The 20,316-nt window shown below is 39.6% G+C and overlaps 1 protein-coding gene across 1 annotated transcript in view; it reads left to right on the top strand.

Annotated features, from left to right (window-relative positions):
• Positions 1–11,256, top strand: part of LGR5 (leucine rich repeat containing G protein-coupled receptor 5) — a 145,989-nt gene extending 134,733 nt beyond the window's left edge. Inside the window, exons 14-18 of the mRNA XM_002823516.4 lie at positions 2,864–2,935; positions 3,742–3,867; positions 5,210–5,355; positions 7,390–7,473; positions 8,595–11,256. Coding sequence (XP_002823562.3) covers positions 2,864–2,935; positions 3,742–3,867; positions 5,210–5,355; positions 7,390–7,473; positions 8,595–9,682 — 1,516 coding nt within the window. The 3' untranslated portion in view covers positions 9,683–11,256. The remainder of the gene's footprint in view (positions 1–2,863; positions 2,936–3,741; positions 3,868–5,209; positions 5,356–7,389; positions 7,474–8,594) is intronic.
• The last annotated feature ends 9,060 nt before the right edge of the window (positions 11,257–20,316 follow it).

Consider the following 20,316-nt stretch of genomic DNA (forward strand, 5'->3'; position numbering starts at 1 on the left):
CCTGCATTTGAATTGCACCTCCTGAGATTACTCTGTAATTTATTACTCAAGTGACTTGTCACACAGTTTCTATTTTTCCTCATGAGTATAATGAAGGTAATGATAATACCTACCTCTTAGGGTTGTGGTGAGGGTTATGAGATTAAAACCTGTAAAAAAAAAAAAATAAAACAAAAACAAAACAAAAACCTCGTAACTGTACCTGGCACATTGTAACTATGCAACCTTATTATTATTATGAAAATAAGTATATAGCTTTTGAGGGTTCTAGCAAGAAACAGAAGTCATTTAAGATGGTTGAAATGTAGAAATACCATTTGACCCAGCAATCCTATTACTGGGTATATACCCCCAAAAATATAAATCATAATGTTGGGTGCGATGGTTCACACCTGTAATCCCAGCACTTTGGGAGGCCGAAGTGGGCAGAACACTTGAGGTCAGGAGTTCGAGATCAGTGTGGCCAACATGGTGAAACCCTGTCTCTACTAAAAATACAAAAAAATTACCTGGGCATAGTGGTGGGCGCCTCTAATCCCAGCTACTCGGGAGGCTGAGGCAGGAGAATCGCTTGAACCTGGGAGGCAGGGGTTGCAGTGAGCTGAGATCGCACCACCGCCCTCCAACCTGGGCGACAGAGTGAGACTCCATCTCAAAAAATATATGTGTGTGTGTGTGTTTATATCATTCTATTTTAAAGATACATGCACATATATGTTCATTGCAGCACTATTCACAATAGCAAAGACATGGAATCAACCCAAATGCCCACCAATGATAGACTGGATAAAGAAAATGTGGTATATATACACCATGGAATACTATGCAGCCATAAGAAGGGATAAGATCATGTCCTTTACAGGCACATGGGTGGAGCTGGAAGCCATTATTCTCAGCAAACTAACACAGGAACAGAAAACCAAACACTGCATGTTCTCACTTATAAGTGGGAGCTAAACAATAAGAACACATGGACACGGGGAGTGAGATACCACACACCAGGGCCTATCAGGGTGGCAGGGGGAGGGAAAGCATCAGGATAAATAGCTAATGCATGCAGGGCTTAATACCTAGGTGATGGGTTAATAGGTGCAGCAAACCTACCATGGCACATGTTTACCTATGTAACAAACCTGCATGTCCTGCACGTGTATCCTGGAACTTAAAATTAAATTAAATTTTTTAAAAAGATGGTTCAAATGAAAAGACACTTACATAGGTGTTGGCAGGGAACAAGCAAAGGATGGGTGTGCAGAAACCAGTAACATCTGGGGCTAGAGTCACAGGGAGGAAATGATGTTTCCAGGACAAAGAAAGAGCTTAAGCATGGAGAAGTGTTGCAGCCCTTGAGAAGTCTGTAGCTGCCATGAAAGACATGATTCCAAAACAGAGAAGAGAAGACCACAAGGACCCTGACCTCCCTTTCCTTCGGGGGCTTCTCCTGAGAATACAACTGAGGCCATTAGGGAGCTCTGGGGAATGCAGCCTGCAGGATCAGCCCCAGGCACAGAGCAGGGCAGGAAAGCAGAAAATGACTCCTCTGGGGCTGGTGGGAGGATTCCAGCGCACAGGCTCATGAATTGAAAAGGAATTACAGGCCTTTGAACATATAAATTCTCACATATTTACTTAAACCCCAGTCAAATCACTCTAAGCACCATGGCAGGACTTGGCCTACATTCCAGATATTCTGCTCTGTGAAGCTCTCCCAGGGCACCATGATCTACTTAAAGCTGCCAAAAAGACTCTGACAGATGGTATTACTTGCTCACCTCAGTGACACGTATTTCTTGAGCAGCTCAACAGAAGACAGTCTTCTCACTCAATTACCCAAAGCCCAGCCGCCATTTGTAGCTTTTCTACCTTCCATACGTTTCCTGCCCTTGTTAGCTGCAATTTTCTTCTGTTCTGGGATCAAGGAAAAGACTTCCAGTTTCCTCCAGGAAAGGAGGACAGGTCCCTAAGGAACCTTTCAAATGAGAATGTAAATATTCTGTGAATACCATTTATTAAGGTAACTCTGGAGCCCAATATCATAAACTTTTCTACACTTAAGAAAAGTTGACTTTGTTTACTTTCAGTTCTCTCAAATGCCTACATCTTAGTTACCATTGTTAGTCATTTACAAAAATTAAAAATCTTAAATTCATCCTTCCTTTTTAAAAATGTAGTTCTTATTCCTGATAAATTATCTACAGAAGTTTTTGCAAAATGTTTTATTCCTACTTAATTATCTGCAGTTCATTACTTGTCCATGGGAAGTGAATTTTATTTCCCCATAAACTGTACTTTTTCTTTACTATCAAAGAATTTTATTTCTAACATATGTTGGCCCCTATTTTATTCATATACTGGCTAATAATTTACTTGTCAGTATCCTTCCTGGAAATTTTCTTGAACACATCTTTGTGTTTCTCTCAAGGCCTAACATGTATGAGTGATGTGCCCAAATTTTTTTGAGTTTCATTACATATCCAAGGACATTTTATAATTTAAAACTTACTTGTCAGAAGAAGAGGCTCAGAAGTTTCTGTCCCTTCCCACAGTGCTACAACCACTCATTTTAGAAAGGCCCTAATAAAATGTTACAACCATGTTAAAGTTAACCTTTTAGCAAGAGTAAAAACCAAAATATCCACCCGAACGATGTTTCCTTGATTGGTTTTAACAAGCTTGATTTAAAGTTCTCTCATTAGTCATTTTATACCACTAATATCTTAATCTGAAGGGCAGTTTGATAAGTTAATTGTTTCTGATCTGAATGGAAATTAAATTAATTTTGGTAGAAGACTAAATACATGTGATAAAATTTCACATGTTCTTTATTCTATGTAATTCTCTCATTTGTCTTTTTTTAAAATAGGAATTTGGCTTGGAACAAAATTGCTATTATTCACCCCAATGCATTTTCCACTTTGCCATCCCTAATAAAGCTGTGAGTATTCCACAACTTGTTTATGGTATTTCTCTTAATAATTGAGGACCATCTAGTTAATTTTAAAAGTTGGTTTTGTTGAAGAAGCTGGATATGCACAGATTACCTGCCCTCCGTGTTCTCCATGCCTAGAGCTTGTCAGAGCCAGGGAGGAGTTCTCCTGCTCCTCCAGGACCACGTGGGCCCTTAAGTGGATAATTGACCATCTGGGTGACACCTGGTTCTCATTATTCAGCTGAAGTTTTTTATTTGTGCTTTGTAAATAGGTGGAATGGAATAAGATGTCAATTCAGGTCTGAAGGGCTTCCATTTTATTTTATGCCATTTTGACTGATAGAGAATCTTCCTGTCCCTTCCCCCACGCCAACTTCCCATCTTTTGCTCCTTCCTCTCCCCATCTCTTATCTAACAAAGAAAGAAGAAATTGGTTGGACAGAAGTTAGGAGAAGAAGAAGGGGAGTAAATACACCCCCTGCACTTTTTACCTCTCACTCCTAATCTAGTCAGCATCACTTTTCAAATTAAATATAGCAACTTCCCTTTGATTTTAGATGTCCCCACGTGACAAAATGAAGCTGAATATAGAACAATTTGAATACAATTAAAACCTTTTCTCCCCTACAATCCTGATTGTGAATAGAAAAGTTATCAAGAGCTAAACCAAAATGGTTACTTTTACCGTTAAGAGTAAGGACCCTGCTTAGAAGTTTTTATTGAGTAGTTTAACGATCTTTAGGTTGTTTTTTTAACATAAACGTTTTATGCTAACATAGACTAAAAGCCAATTGTTGTTTGATGTTTTGCAGGGACCTATCGTCCAACCTCCTGTCGTCTTTTCCTGTAACTGGGTTACATGGTTTAACTCACTTAAAATTAACAGGAAATCATGCCTTACAGAGCTTGATATCATCTGAAAACTTTCCAGAACTCAAGTGAGTTTGTCATTAAAACTAATAAGATACACTTGTGGTCATGTGAAATAATAGATGTATTATAGTGGTGTTCTAAATTTATGAGGTCGTGAGACACTTTTGAATTGCATTTCATGCCCTCAAGTCTCCTAACCCTGGAGCATTGTCAGGACAAGCCCTGAAGTGGGAAAATGTGTCCTCCTGACCATATTTCCTTTCCTTCTCAAAGATGCCTCCCAGAATCATAGAGTTCATAGGAGGAGTTTGAAAACAATTGATCCATGGGATATATATAAACTAGGGCATGTAATTAAATAACATTATAACATTATTCTACTCTTGTTTACAATTTTTAATTTAGCTTGTATGTATCTAATAAAATGCACTAAATTAATATTTGTTTGAGGAAGTAATGCTGCTTAAAATCTGTTATGCTTATTATTGACAAAGAAGTATCTTGAAAGATTATGTATTTTTTAACCCATGGTAGTTTTTACATACTTTTAAAATTATGAAAATAATAAAACCCCAAAAGAGAGTTGGGAAAGTATAAGAGAGAACAAAAATCTTTTTTTTTAATTTTTAATGTTTTTATTTTTATGGTTATATAGTTGGTGTTTATATTTATGGGGTACATGAAATGTTTTGATACAGGCATGCAATATGTAATAAGCACATCATGGAAAATGGGGTATTCATCCCCTCAAGCGTTTATCCTTTGAGTTACAAACAATCCAATTACACTCTTTATTTTAAAACGCCCAATTAAATTATTATTGACTACAGTCACCCTGTTGTGCTATTGAATAGTCGGTGTTATTTATTCTTTCTATTTTTTGTACCCATTAACCATCCCCACCTCCCCCCAAGTCTACCCTTCCCAGTCTCTATTAAGCATCCAAGAACAAAAATCTTAAAAATGCCACTCTACACAACATGTTTAAGTTACTTCTTTCCAAGCTTTGTTTGCAGTGCATTTTTAATTGTTAGACTCAAAATGTGCATAGAAATATATGTCATATTTTAGTCACTTATTCTGCCATAAGCACTTTTTCATGTTGCTACAATTTTTCTTAGCAGCCATTTTTTTAACCTTTTTATTTTGGAAGTTTTCCATCATTTGAGTAATGGAAGTTGCATCACTCAGCTTCAGCAATTAACATTTCATAGTGATCATTTTTAATAACTTCATTGTTTTTATAAATAGCACTGTAATGAACACCTTTATGCCCATAACTTATACTTTGGATTATTTATTTAGGCTAAAATCCAAAGGTAGAATAATTGGGTGAAAGAACATGAACACTATATTTAATTATCCGTTTCTTTAAGTGTTTTTTGTTTGGGTTTTGTTCATTTAAAGGGTTATAGAAATGCCTTATGCTTACCAGTGCTGTGCATTTGGAGTGTGTGAGAATGCCTATAAGATTTCTAATCAATGGAATAAAGGTGACAACAGCAGTGTGGACGACCTTCATAAGAAAGATGGTGGAATGTTTCAGGTTCAAGGTAGGACTTGCTATGCCATGGTAATGAAATTGTGTTGTGTTCGATGGAACACATGGAAATGAATTATATTCGATGAAAAGTCATCGAACAGGCCGGGCGTGGTGGCACACACCTGTAATCCCAACAGTTTGGGAGGCCGAGGCAGATGGATCACTTGAGGTCAGGAGTTCGAGACCAGCCTGGCCAACATGGTGAAACCCTATCTCTACTAAAAATACAAAAAATTAGCCAGGCATGGTGGCACATGCCAGTAATCCCAGGTACTTGGGAGGCTGAGGCATGAGAATCGCTTCAACCCAGGAGTCAGGTTGATTCCAAAGCAAGCTGAGCTGAGATCACGCCACTGCACTCCAGCCTGGGCAACCGAGCAAGACTGTCTCAAAAAAAAGGAAAAAAAATTATCAAACAGATTATCTGAACTTCAGACAAGTCCTTGTACCTCAGCAAATTGTGAATAAATCCCACTTTTTAAAGACTACTTGAGAAAAAGAAAACTCGCTCAGGATTCATCCTAAAATTTCATCTGTTCTGCAGGTGAATTCTTAAATTTATATTTATAATTAGATTCCCCCTTAGCATATACTGTCCTCAGGGGTGATTACTGACATGATGTTTCCATCAGCTTTTTAAAGGGTCCTATTTCTGAGGATGTCTTTTTCATACCTACTTCAGAAACTTTTTCTCCAGAAGACAAAATCCATTTTCATTCTTATGGCCTGGAAGGAGTGAAAGATATAAACATTTTAGATTCCTTCATATTTCAGCAGAAGGGCTAAAGAATCCTACTTTTTGTCCAACTAATTCTAAATTATTCTTCTCACCTACCCCACCCCGGGGTATCTGTCCAGAAGGTGAAATGAGATAATGTCTGTAAAGCTTGGCTTTCCTTGAATTAAGACGTTACCTAAACAGACAACAATGCCTCTCAAACCACACCTGTGGTAATGAGGAGGTACTTTGGGCACCACCCCCTGCCTTCCCTGCCAACCCTGCGAGTTTGCACAAAGTCTAAACAGACTAAACAGAAGGATGGCTTCTCATGCTTTGGGCCTTAATGATTTGTTGATTCCAAAGCAAGCATGATTCAGTCTGTCTGCAGATAACCTTACCAGTTTTTCCTGCCTGTGTATCTGTTTAAGGAACTGATATCTTGGTCCTTGCCTTTTTTGGTTTAGGCCACAGCATGTGTCTTGTTCTTGTTCTTGCTTCAGTTTTTGCTTTTGCTGCCTCACCCACTCTAATTTCTCTCAAAAATTGTTCACTCAAAAAATAAAAACACAAGCGAAAAGTTATTAGAGAGCCTACTTTGTGCCAGGCACTGTTCTAGGCCTTGAAAGTACACAATGAACAACACAGAGAGATAGTCATTCGTGGAGTTTATTTTCAAAGGCAGTGATTCTCAACCCTGGACTACATATTACACTCACATAGCAACTTTTTAAAAATATTGGTCCCCAGTTCCCACATGAGACCAATTAAATCTGTATCTTTGGAGAAATATGTTAGATCACAAAACTCCTATGTCATGGATAGCTAAACCAAGCACCAAATAGTTATTTGATTTGTCCTCTGTTACGCAGAATTCCCCAGGGAAGACTGAAACTTACTGTATCTGATTCTCTCTCTGGTGTTCAGAGAACACAGCCTAGAACATTTGCACTATAGCTTTTATAGTGTTAGAACTTTGGATAAAGCAGTTCCTACTCTGAATGAAGAGGCCCATAGCCTCCTCTAATTTAGCTCTGCAACGTGGGTACATCATGAGCTGCAGGGAACAAGAGCAGAATGAGAGTTTAGATGTTACACCCAGCGTCTTGGGTCACTCTCCCTCACCCCAGTTGTACTAAAATAGTATGTCATAGCAGCTTGAGTCAAACATCCAAAGACAACTTTATTATAACTTGCAAGAAAGCTAGAGCACAAGGAATTTGTGACAGTTCATGTCTCCAGAATAACCCAGGACTGTCCACTCTGGGATTTGGTCCCTTGAAAAGAGAGACAGAACTAATCATTCCAGGACTTCTTGTGCTGCAGATGAACGTGATCTTGAAGATTTCCTGCTTGACTTTGAGGAAGACCTGAAAGCCCTTCATTCAGTGCAGTGTTCACCTTCCCCAGGTGAGAAAGGCATCAAAACTTCCTCAACAGCAGTATCCACCACTGATTCTGAGTCCATGAAAAACAATGCAGCTATACTTTAAAAGCCGAATCTGTGCCAACTTTGCAGCTCATCAGTAACCCTCCCCATAGTGGCCTGTCAAATACAAATGTTCATTCCCTGGAGTTGTTTTTCACTTGCCAATAGGATTGAGGTGGGAGGACATTTGATTTAACTTAATGTAAACTAAAGAATCAAGTATGTTGTTAGAGGCATATGTAATTTCTAAAATGATATTAGCAATTTACCCTGAAATAGTATGCTATAATCTTGTTTTGTGTAATCACCGATATTTGAAAGTGACTTAGGTTTTTCTTATAAATAATTATTTGGTAAAAGCAAATAATAGTCTGTACAGATAAGAGGAAGGAAGGAAGGAAGGAAGGAAGGAAGGAAAGAAGGAAGGAAGGAGAAGGGAAAGGGAGGGGAGGGAAGGAAAGGGAAGGGAAGGGAACGAAAGAGGAAGGGGAGGGGAAGAGATGGGAAGGGAGGGGAGGAAAGTGAAGTTGAATTCACTTAATAGTTTGTCTGATTCCAAAAAACAGGATGAGCCAGTTGAAAAGAGACAGCAAGGAAGAGTTGATATTTTATTTTTAACGAATATATTGTTCCTTGCTCCTTAACCTCAAATTTTAATCTAAAACTAAGATGAGATTTTCATGAAATGCACTTTCATAATATTATGGAGTATTTCCCTAGGATTCTCCTTGTCTGCCTATGGAAACTTATGGAAATATTCTGAAAAATTATATAATGAAAAGTCCAGGAGAGCTGGCTTTTTACCTGGCTCCAACACAGCTGTATCTTAAGGACTTCAATCAAATGATTGAAATTCTCCATTCTCATTTCTCCATCAATACCCTGGAACAGGAGCACCTGGTGTACTCACCCAGCCAGTGCTGCAGAAGATTCAGGGTGACAGTGGCTTGAGATAGTGGAGCATGCACATGGGCACCGTGTGTTATTAGGCTATTTTTGACCACTATCTCTTGGCATCCTAAATAAAGAGACAAAAGGGTAATTCAGCAAAAGTTGTAAACCCTAATTTGATACTCAATCTTTGCCTTCCTTGGACTTCTAGGCCCCTTCAAACCCTGTGAACACCTGCTTGATGGCTGGCTGATCAGAATTGGAGTGTGGACCATAGCAGTTCTGGCACTTGCTTGTAATGCTTTGGTGACTTCAACAGCTTTCAGATCCTCTCTGTACATTTCCCCCATTAAACTGTTAATTGGGGTCATCGCAGCGGTGAACATGCTCACGGGAGTCTCCAGTGCTGTGCTGGCTGGTGTGGATGCATTCACTTTTGGCAGCTTTGCACGACATGGTGCCTGGTGGGAGAATGGGGTCGGTTGCCAAGTCATTGGTTTTTTGTCCATTTTTGCTTCGGAATCATCTGTTTTCCTGCTTACTCTGGCAGCCCTGGAGCGTGGGTTCTCTGTGAAATATTCTGCAAAATTTGAAACGAAAGCTCCCTTTTCTAGCCTGAAAGTAATCATTTTGCTCTGTGCCCTGCTGGCCTTGACCATGGCCGCAGTTCCCCTGCTGGGTGGCAGCAAGTATGGCGCCTCCCCTCTCTGCCTGCCTTTGCCTTTTGGGGAGCCCAGCACCATGGGCTACATGGTCACTCTCATCTTGCTCAATTCCCTTTGCTTCCTCATGATGACCATTGCCTACACCAAGCTCTACTGCAATTTGGACAAGGGAGACCTGGAGAATATTTGGGACTGCTCTATGGTGAAACACATTGCTCTGTTGCTCTTCACCAACTGCATCCTATACTGCCCTGTGGCTTTCTTGTCCTTCTCCTCTTTACTAAACCTTACATTTATCAGTCCTGAAGTAATTAAGTTTATCCTTCTGGTGGTAGTCCCACTTCCTGCATGTCTCAATCCCCTTCTCTACATCCTGTTCAATCCTCACTTTAAGGAGGATCTGGTGAGCCTGGGAAAGCAAACCTACTTCTGGACAAGATCAAAACACCCAAGCTTGATGTCAATTAACTCTGATGATGTGGAAAAACAGTCCTGTGACTCGACTCAAGCCTTGGTAACCTTTACCAGCTCCAGCATCGCTTATGACCTGCCTCCCAGTTCCATGCCATCACCAGCTTATCCAGTAACTGAGAGCTGCCATCTTTCCTCTGTGGCATTTGTCCCATGTCTCTAATTAATATGTGAAGGAAAATGTTTTCAAAGGTTGAGAACCTGAAAATGTGAGATTGAGTATATCAGAGCAGTAACTAATAAGAAGAGCTGAGGTGAAACTCGGTTTAAAAACCAAAAAAGAATCTCTCAGTGAGAAAAGGCTGAAAACCTACAGATACTTGAGAATGAATATAAGTCTAAATGCTGCTTTGTATAATTTGTTCAGCTAAGGCATAGATCGATCACACTATTTAAGTGAGCCCAGATCAAAAAAGCAGATTGAAATTTTCTTTAGAAAAGATTCTCCATGATTTGAATTGCATTCTCTTTAAACTCACCAATGTAATCATTTTGGGAGGAGGGAGAACCCACTTGCTTTCCAAATGGGTTTATTTAAACCCACAAACTCAAGAGGTTGTTGGGGGAATTAGGAAAATAAGGGTTTTCAATGACCTACATTGCTAGATAGAGGCTGTGATCCATAGGATTTCATTCTAATGACCATGTGAAGATGTTTGAGTCCTCCTTTGCCTTTCCTCAGAAAGGATCCTTCTAAGGCACCAATCCCTTAGATGGATAATGTAAGGTATTGTTAACTCACTCATATTGAGATCACTTTTAGAGATACCAGGTTTTACATATCAGCACTAGATGGTTCCACCCTCATGGGATAAAACTACTTACAAGTATTTTGAAAGGAAAATTGACCAAAACTCTTAAATTGTTACTAAGGCAATCATGCACAGGTGACGTATGTCTTATCGGATTTGTTTTTAACTCCTTGGTGCCCAAAGCTCAGAAGGGAATTCCACTGCCAGCAATGAACATACCTGGAAAAGATAGTAAGCAATCTGGGATTTTTTTTTTCTGGGTTAGTAAACAATTTTTGCAATAAGTTTTATCAGTTGATTCAAACTGATGTGCATCTTAATGATCAAATGTGCACATGACGTAAATTAAGTCCACTGATACAACTTCTTACACGTGTATCTCTAGTAGCTCTGGCAAACCCAATATCTGACACCACTTCGGACTCAAGAGACTCAGTAACATATTATCCTGTTTATTTAGCTTGGTTTTAGCTGTGTTCTCTCTGGATAACCCACTTGATGTTAGAAACATTACTTCTGCGCTTATTCCATATTAATACTGTGTTAGGTATTTTAAGAAGCAAGTTATTAAATAAGAAAAGTCAAAGTATTAATTCTTACCTTCTATTATCCTATATTAGCTTCAATACATCCAAACCAAATGGCTGTTAGGTAGATTTATTTTTATATAAGCATGTTTATTTTGATCAGATGTTTTAACTTGGATTTGAAAAAATACACTTATGAGCTATTTTATAAGATGTGTAAATATAGAACTGTATTTATTACTATAGTAAAGGTTCAGTAACATTAAGGACCACGATAATGATAATAAACCTTGTACAGTGGCACACTCTTCGATTTATATTGTGTTTCTCTGCCCATTTTCCTTAAATTCATTAACTGTATATATGTAAATATATAGTACTTGTAAATAGATTCCAAATTTGCTTTTCTATTGGGTAAAAAATAAATTTGTAATAAAATGTGTGACTATAAAACAAAATATTTTCAAGTCTATTTATTGAGCCCACAGGCAGATATATAGTCTCCTAAATGTTTTTAAGTTTTGGAGTATAAGTACCTTTGCTATTTGAGTATTAATATTTGTACTTAATACTCTAAATATATTGGACTTATCTTAAAAAAAGCAATCTTTCACAAAACAAATCAAAATATCATTACCAACTCCTGAATTGTTTATGATTGATAGCCATTTTGTCCTGACTTTTGTGAAGATTATGATAGTTTGGATTTTATAAGCTAGAACTTTTATTGGTCTCAAACTTCTTTTGCAATGTAAGAAAAAACCTCACAATTAGAAAGAAATATATGAATAACAAATCAACCTTAAATTATTTAACATGGACATGAGTTTAAACTTTTATGTCAAGGCCAAAACATGAGGACATGCAATTCCCAGGGCAAAAGAAACACACTGTTCCCCTTCGGTCCCCATCCCCCAAAACATGGGAAATGAAATTATTTTTCTAGACACCTGGGCCAGACCCTACCAGCTCCAGTGGTGATTCCTGCTCTCCTTGCATGGATTGCAAAATGAAACCATCAAGTACTGGTAGGACGCACAGCATTATTGCTAAAATTAACATGTTTACAGAGCACCCACAGGGCACCTGGCACTGAGTTTTCCACCTACCCATCAGACTTAACCACATACCCAAACCTAATTAACAGGCCTCAAATGGGATCCTCTCTTGTGCAGTCCGTGCTTGGCTTGGCTTATCTTCAGCTGAAGCAAGAGCTCACTCCTCTTACTCTCCCACCTCTTAACCCAGGCAGCAGATATAAAAGTTGCCTCTAGAGCAATGCATCTCATTCTTTCTTTTCAATATACTTGCCCAAAGTCAGGAACAAGTCCTGGCAGCCCCTTTGTCTCCCGCTCAAGAACACACAAGTCAGTAATGTAATTAAAAAAAAAAAAGACACTTAAATTCACTCCAACTTATTTCTTTAGATAAATCCACAGGCTTTATTATTTTATTGACAAAACACTACTTATAATACACCTTACACAAAACACTGCCATCTGATAAATGTTCTCCACTCTAATATAGCATAATCAGAAAGAACTTGAATTACATCCACAAATAAATAAATCTACAGTGAGAAGGGGAAAGATGTACTGTTCAGACAGATTGAACAACAGTAAAGAACAAACCATGGAACAAATTTGTAAAAACCATAAACTGTGAACTAGCTTAAAGTAAGGGAGTAACAATTTTGTTTCCAAAAACAGGTTCATTTATTCAACAAATATTCTGCACCATTATGTGCAGTATTCTATGCACTGGGGATAACAAAACAAGGTCTGGAATTCGCATTCCAGCAGAGGGGAGACAGACAATAAACAAATATAAACATGGAAATATCCGATAGAAACATAAATGAAGGAAATGAAGCTATTCTAAATAGTCTATTGGGAATAATTAGTGTGGTGCTTTAGAAATGGAGCTCCAGAAAGGCCTCTCTGGAAAGCCACCTTTTAAGCTAAGCCCTTATGCTCACAATGGAACTACCTTTGCTTTTGAATTTAACCAGTTACATCAAAAAACTCATCATTTCTAGTCCCTCTCTTCATATGTCACCTATAATAAACTATTTTGAAGGACATTTTAATGAAAAATATATTAGGTGGCCGTTATTGCACATCATTTTTTTTCAACTGTTACAGAACAGAAAATCATTCTTATGTGAAATAAAAAACATCTACTCATTTAGTTTTGGCTAAAAATATAAAAATAAAGTAGTAAAAGGGAATAAAATTAGCGACACCTTCTTTATTTAGAACCAGAAAAACTCTAACATATGACAAAATAACAATGTCCTGCTTCTTTTGTTAATCTTATCACATTTAGTTCAGAGGCCCATCTGATGAGAAAGAAGTCCTAGATAAATAGATAGGATTGCTGTGACCCTACTAGTTCCATTCATGCTCTTCAGTACTGGAGATTTGATTTTACAGTTCCACTATGCAGATAAAAGAGACTGTCTTCCTATGGGCCACTAAACACTAACCATTTTCTCTCTCAGGCCACAGAGACCATTAACTACAATTAGGTTGTGGTCACTTTTCCTTGCAATTGAAGTGGGGAGGGACTGTGTAGCCATATCCCCATTTCCGTGTCCTCCTTATGAACATTTCTAAAGATGTTGAACTCAGATTCTACACTGACTCGTTCATCTCGTACACAAGTTCCTGAAGCCTATTGGGTAGGATGATAAAACTTCAGAAACGGGCAGAAAATGCATGTGATAGGCTGGAGAAGCATTATGGAATACGGGTTCATACTCATTGTGGACATGACTTTCCACTCTAGAGACAGTACTTTATGGGAATGTTGAAAACATGCCACTCCATGAGAACAGTGAATGAAACAGTGAGTGGAATAGGGAAATGATATCCTATCAAATAATAGTCTAAAAAATGGAGAATGTGTCACCTCGAGAAAAGCAGGCTAAAGGAAAATATTTAAAATCTTTGAATAATTGAAATTTACTAAGTGCTTTCTTAAGTACCAGCCTATAGTAGGCCAAATAGTAAAATGATTAAGCTCAACTGCCAGACAGACCTGGGTTCAAATCCTACTTCTGTTACTATCTGTGTAATCCTTGGACAAGGTATTTAATTTTTTTTTCAGCCTCAAATTTCTCCTCAAAAAAATGGGCATCACACCACCAGCCTCATAGGATTGGAAATACTAATAATTCAGTGTATATAAAGTTACCATCACACTGCCTGAAAAGCATTGAATAATACATATTTAATAAATGGATCCTGTCTTTCCCCCTCTTTTGACAGCCTTATGGAATGAGCAAAGCAGGCCTTGTCATTTTGCCAATGAAAATATAGAGTCAGAAGGATAAGTGACTTGCGAAGGTTGCAGATGAGGAACTAGGACTAAAACCCAACTTTCACTTAATAGCACTGAAAAACAGTCATAGAGTAAGCTGACTTACTCTTTAAGAGAACAAGAACCAACTGGTGAACGATTCAGAGAGACAGACTTGGCTTACCTAAGAAAGAATCCATCAGGTCTCTTGTATACCAAAAAAAAACTATCATATTGAGTGAGAAGTTAGATCAAATTACAGCTAACTTTCCAATGACCAACGTTTTGGATGAATGCTTGTTAGTCTTCTCAGAAGGAATGCCAGATTCAGAAGATTGCTGAGGAAGGCAGTGAGACCTTATATCAACATCCTGAAACCAGAGGGTATAGTTCTGTGTCACAAGTGGGTAGGCATTCCTCAGTCCATTCAGCATGATGAAGGATAAAGACGTGAGATTTAAGCCCACTTGTTACAGACCTGCTGTGGAAAACTAGAAAAGTCCCTTCATTTTTTCGGCTCCTGACTGACTCTGATCTTTGCCCTCAAACTACTGATGAAACAATATCAACTCTTTAAGGTTCTAGCAGGTTTGATGTCTGTTCTTTCTACTGGTCTCTCCCCAGGTAGTGAGAAGTACAGATAAAAGTCAAGTAAGCCAGAGCCACAGTCCCAAATCACAGAAATACCATCACCAAACAGCAATAGATGGCAAAGTTAAGACATCACACATCAGATTGTCTCTTTAGCTGCTGACAGTCCTCAGATGTCTACCTGTCACTCTATTTGCTGCCTGCCTTCCTTCTTCCTTCATATCATTTTTGATCCAAGGCTGTAAATATTATATTACTGAGGTGAAACATTCAATGACTGTGGTTAGTTAGCCTCTTTTGATCATAAGTCATGATGGAGAGTAGAGAGTTATTGGGAGGACACATGTGGAAACAAGAAAAACAGGAATCTGGCTGGGCATGGTGGTTCACGTCTGTAATTCCAGCACTTTGGGAGGCTGAGGCGGGAAGATCACCTGAGGTCGGGAGTTCGAGACCAGCCTGGTCAATATGGTGAACCTCGTCTCTACTAAAAATACAAAAAACTAGCCAAGTGTGGTGGCATGTGCCTGTAATTCCAGCTACTCAGGAGGCTGAGGCAGGAGAATAGCTTGAACCTGGGAGGTGGAGGTTGCAGTGAGCCGAGATGGTGCCACTGCACTCCAGGTTGGGCAACAGAGTGAGACTCTGTCTCAAAAAAAGAAAAAAAAAGTAAAGAAAGAAAAGAATGGCTACTCCATGGGCAGAGCAGCCCTGATGGCTGCTGGTTGCTCATTTTTATGGTTATTGCTTGATGATATGCTAAACAAGGGGTGTATTATTAATACCTCCCCTTTTTAGACCATATAGGGTAACTTCCTGGCATTGCCATGGTATTTGTAAATTGTCATGGTGCTGGCAGGAGTGTAGCAGTGAGGACGACCAGAGATCACTCTTGTTGCCATCTTGGTCTTGGTGGGTTTTAGCCGGCTTCTTTACTGCAAGTGGTTTTATCAGCAAGGTCTTTATGACCTGTATTTTGTGCCAACCTCCCATCTCGTCTGTGACTTACAATGCCTTAACCATCTGGGAATGCAGCCCAGTAGGTTTCAGCCTCATTTTACCCAGCTCCTATTCAAGACGGAGTTGCTCTAGTTCCAACACCTTTGACAGTTGCTGTGAGCCGAGATCATACCACTGCACTCTATCCTGGGTGAGGGAGTAAGACCCGGTCTCAAAATAAATAAATAAATAAGAAGTGGAAGGGCTTTAACCCAGCCCTGGGATAGAGCGTTCTTATTGTCCCCTTCACCTTATGGATTTCTCACCAGTATGGTGACCCAGTTTTTCTTTGTCTTTGTTTCAAACACTTCTGTTGCTTCCAATTCATCATCTCTATTGTATATTCTTTTCTTTCGTAGAGATAGAGTTTTGCCAGGTTGCCCAGTGCCCACACTGGTCTCGAGCTCCTGGGCTCAAACTCCTGGGCTCAAGCACTCCTCTGGCCTTGGCCTCCCAAAATGCTGAGATTACAGGTGTGAGCCACTCCACCCAGCCCAATTGTCTAAATTCTGTAACTTTTCTCAATGGCATAACTTTATTCGCTGGTGCTTATTTGTTACTTCAGCCCATTTCCCCAACACTTCCCCTACAAGGTTTTCCCTGAGGGCATGCACTTACTACTAATTGCCTTGCCTCAATTTGAATTTTCTGCTTCTCTAAAAGGGAAAGAATCTGGTTGCTCATTGTTTGTCCCTGTGGGACAGAGCCCTGGGGGCTGGGCCAGCTGGAGGTTCCATAGAAGTCACTGCTTAGACTACAGGTAGGTGATTGCTGGAGGTTCCATAGAAGTCACTGCTCAGACTACAGGTAGGTGATTGCAGGAGGTCAGGGTCACATGGCAAAACCCTGATTAGCTAAACTTTCACTTTTCTCTCCAGGAGACCACGGGCAAGGATCTTTTGGAAGCTTCTAGGGGCAGCAGGCTCTTTATTGGCCTGTTCTGTACATATGACTCACTATAGACAGAATGTTTTATGTCCCCCACCCCAAATTCATATGTTGAAGCCTAATCCCCAGTGCAATGGTATTTAAAGATGGGGCTTTTGGAGGGTGATTAGGTTGTAAGGACAGAAACCTCAAGAAGGGGATTAGTTCCCTTATAAAAAGGGACCCCAGAGAGCACCCTCAGCCCTTCTACCATGTGAGCACACATTTAAAAGATGGTGTCTATGAATGAAGAAGTAAGCCTTCACTGGACACTAAATCTGCTGACTCCTGGATCTTGGACTTCCAAACCTCCAAAACTGTGAGAAATAAATTTCTGTTGTTTATAAGCCATCCACTTGATGCCATTCTGTTATAGCAACCCAAGGGACCAAGACAGACTAATTTTGATTTTCCTTACTAAGGGAGGCAGATTGGGGGTACTAATCCAGCCCATGATCCCATATTTGCAGTTGTTTTCCAGCCACAAACCCCAACACATCCTCTGTGGAATTGACCTAAGCCAGAGCAATCAGATTCTTTCTTCCAAGAATTGAAAATTAGGGACACTGAGAGACGCTAACTCAGTCAGATCATGAGGGGAAGGTGCTTGAACTGAAAGATCAAACAGAATTTTGGCTGGCAATGACACCATGAGAAGCCAAAATTATGTGTAAATTTAAGTTTTGAGAAGCAGAAATGGCCACTATAGTGAGAAAAACAAAAGACTGGGGTAGCAAGCAAAAGGGAGTAGAAAATGCCAAGCAACTCCATGAATGATAAAGTTTCTAGATAGTTACATTCCCTGGGTGGCTTGGTCATGTTTTTTGGTCCTATTTTTAGGTGTCTAGGAATTTGCCTGTTGTATTATTTCAATAAACCCCTTTTATACTTGAACTAGTTTGAAGAACTTTCTATAGTTGTTATTGTCCCTCACAAAAAAAACCACTCTCCAACAAAATGCCCACCCCCGACTGTCCAAAACGTTTGTAAGTATAGCTGTATTGTCTTTCCTAAACGTCTGGGTAAAATGTTTTTAGCCTATCTTCCCAAGCTCAGGTACAGTTTCCATTGCCACAAGGGAAATACAGCAGGAACCCACAACCCTTCCATGAATCATCATTCTATCCCTCATTTTCTATGGTCACTTACTCTGTTTATTACATTAGATATATTTATACAACATCCAAAACAAAGTAGGCATTTACATACAATACATACAGTACATACAGATGGAATTTTTTACCTTGTGAAAAGAAAATAAGTAAATAATAAATACATAAATAAATAAATCTTGGAAATCTTGGTACCCCAAAATCACTAAGCTAAAGGGAACAGTCAAGCTGGGAACTGCTTAGAGCAAACCTCCCTCCCATTCTACTCAAAGTCATCCCTCTGCTCACTGAGAGAAATGCATATCTGATTGCCTCCTCTGGAAAGGATAATCAGAAACTTGAAAGAATGCAGCCATTTGTCTCTCACTTACCTGTGACCTGGAAGCCCCCTCCCTGCTTGAGTTGTCCCACCTTTCTGGACGGAACCAATGTACCTCTTACATATGTTGATTGATGTCTCATATCTCCCTAAAATGCATAAAACCAAACTGTGCCCTGACCACCTTGGGCACATGTCATCAGGACCTCCTGAGGCTATGCCATGGGCACATATCCTCAACCTTGGCAAAATAAACTTTCTAAATTAACTGAGACCTGTCTCAGATTTTTGGGGTTCACAACCTAAAACTCTATTTTTAAAAACTTCCTTTCTGTCTTCAAGTAAGAAATGTGGACAAAGAGAGTGGTAGAAATAACTGCAAGAGTTCCGGGATCAGATACCCCTAGGCTTGAGTGCCAGCACCACCATTTACCACCTGGGTAACCTTAGGCATGTTACTTAATTCCTCTAAGTGGTCATTTCTTTGTTTATAAAATGGGAATAATAATAATAATAATGGCTTATTTCCTCACAGCTTATTTACTCCTTACTGACGAATTATTAATATCAAAGTGTTTAGTATATCATACATGCTCATAAAGGTGTAGCCATTGTCTAGAATTTGGATTGGCACAATAAATAGAACCTCTTTTCTATGCCTTTTCCCCAAACCTATTAAAAATGGGACAAACAGAAAAGCAACAGAGGTAAAACATCACCTTCATTACTGATAAAGCTGATCGAAGATGGCAGGTTTTTTATCCACTGGCAAGTAGGTTTCCTAATAATTAATGTGAGAATTCGGCAGATTTGTCCACTGAGACACAGAGAACGTCAGACACCACAGACCTCCTCACACAGAAGTGTGCTTCTATAAAATAACAGCACGGGAGAACAGAGCCAAATGTAACCTTGTTGGGGACAGTAACAGAAGGAAGAAAAAATAGAGTTCTAAATTCTAATAAGATATGTCACTTATCCTCCCTATGGAAAAATCAGTAAGAGGCTGGCATGCTGCTAGGGGTGTTACTCTAATAGAGCTCCCTCCTATGGAAGGAAACATCAGGGAGTGAGTGTGATTTCTCCCCTAGACTTCACTATGTTTTGTTCTTTCAGTGTAATCTGTGAGGCTTACCCTGTGGGACTGTGATAAGCCAGAAGTGTGGCTGTCCTCTCAGAGGAGGATCTCAACTGCAGACAGGGCAGTTTTATTCCACCTTCACAAAGCTGTTTCCCAGCTTCTGGAGTTATCTTCCTAGGAGCAGGAGGAGCGGGAGATTTGGTCCCTAGAAGGCTCTGTGATGTCATGTTCCCAAAAGACCCTGTTTTTTTCTCAGCTTTTGAATATCTTAGACTTGCTTAAGACCAGGGTAGTCTATATGAAAACATACACTCATCTGTGGACACAGCCTCTATAAACCTCAATAATCTATCAAGACAAAAATACCACATAGCTGAAGATTCAAACCTCGTACTGGATTTGAAAGGTTCTGCAAATAGCATCCTTTCCCTTGGCCTGAGTTCTAAACAGTGAGAAACAAGAAAAAATAATAAGGCAGATACGTATCAATCTGCCACATTTCTTAATCATAAGCTTAATATTTAGAATGTGCCTTAAATATCTCAGCAATGAGCTCTCCAGAGCTAGTCATATTCTTTTCCCAGTCACACGCAGCATTGGATGGCCACAGCCTCCCCACAGGGAGGCAAGACGCCCTGTAATCCTAGAGCTGCAGAACTTACGATCCAAGTGGACAGCCTCGTTCCAAATTTTAAAAAAAGAGGAAGGGGCTTACCCAAGCAGGCCAGATTCCTTTCCCAAATGCGCCAATAAAATCTATTATTCCTGCTCCCCTAGGAGAAGACAGTGAATGAATATACCAAAAGGCGGGGATAGTGACATTAATGGAGCTCCCTCTACAGAGAAGGAAGTATCAAGAATGAGGCATATAAACGGGGCGTGGTGTCTCATGCTGTAATCCCAGCACTTTGGGAGGCTGAGGCAGGAAGATTGCTTGAGCCCAGGAGATCAAGACCAGCCTGGGCAACATAAGACCCACATCTCTACCAAAAATTCGTAAAAAGTAGCTGGGCATGGTGGTACATGCCTACAGTCCTAGCTACTCAGGAGGCTGAGGTAGGAGGATAGCTTGAGCCCAGGAAGTTGAGGGTGCAGTAAGCCACGATCACACCATTGCACTCCAGCCTGGTGACAGAGCAAGACTCTGTCTCAAAAACAAACAAACAAACAAATGAAGAATACCTTT

The sequence above is a fragment of the Pongo abelii genome, chromosome 10 (assembly GCF_028885655.2).
Source record: "Pongo abelii isolate AG06213 chromosome 10, NHGRI_mPonAbe1-v2.0_pri, whole genome shotgun sequence".
In the NCBI taxonomy this organism is placed as follows: Eukaryota; Metazoa; Chordata; class Mammalia; order Primates; family Hominidae; genus Pongo; species Pongo abelii.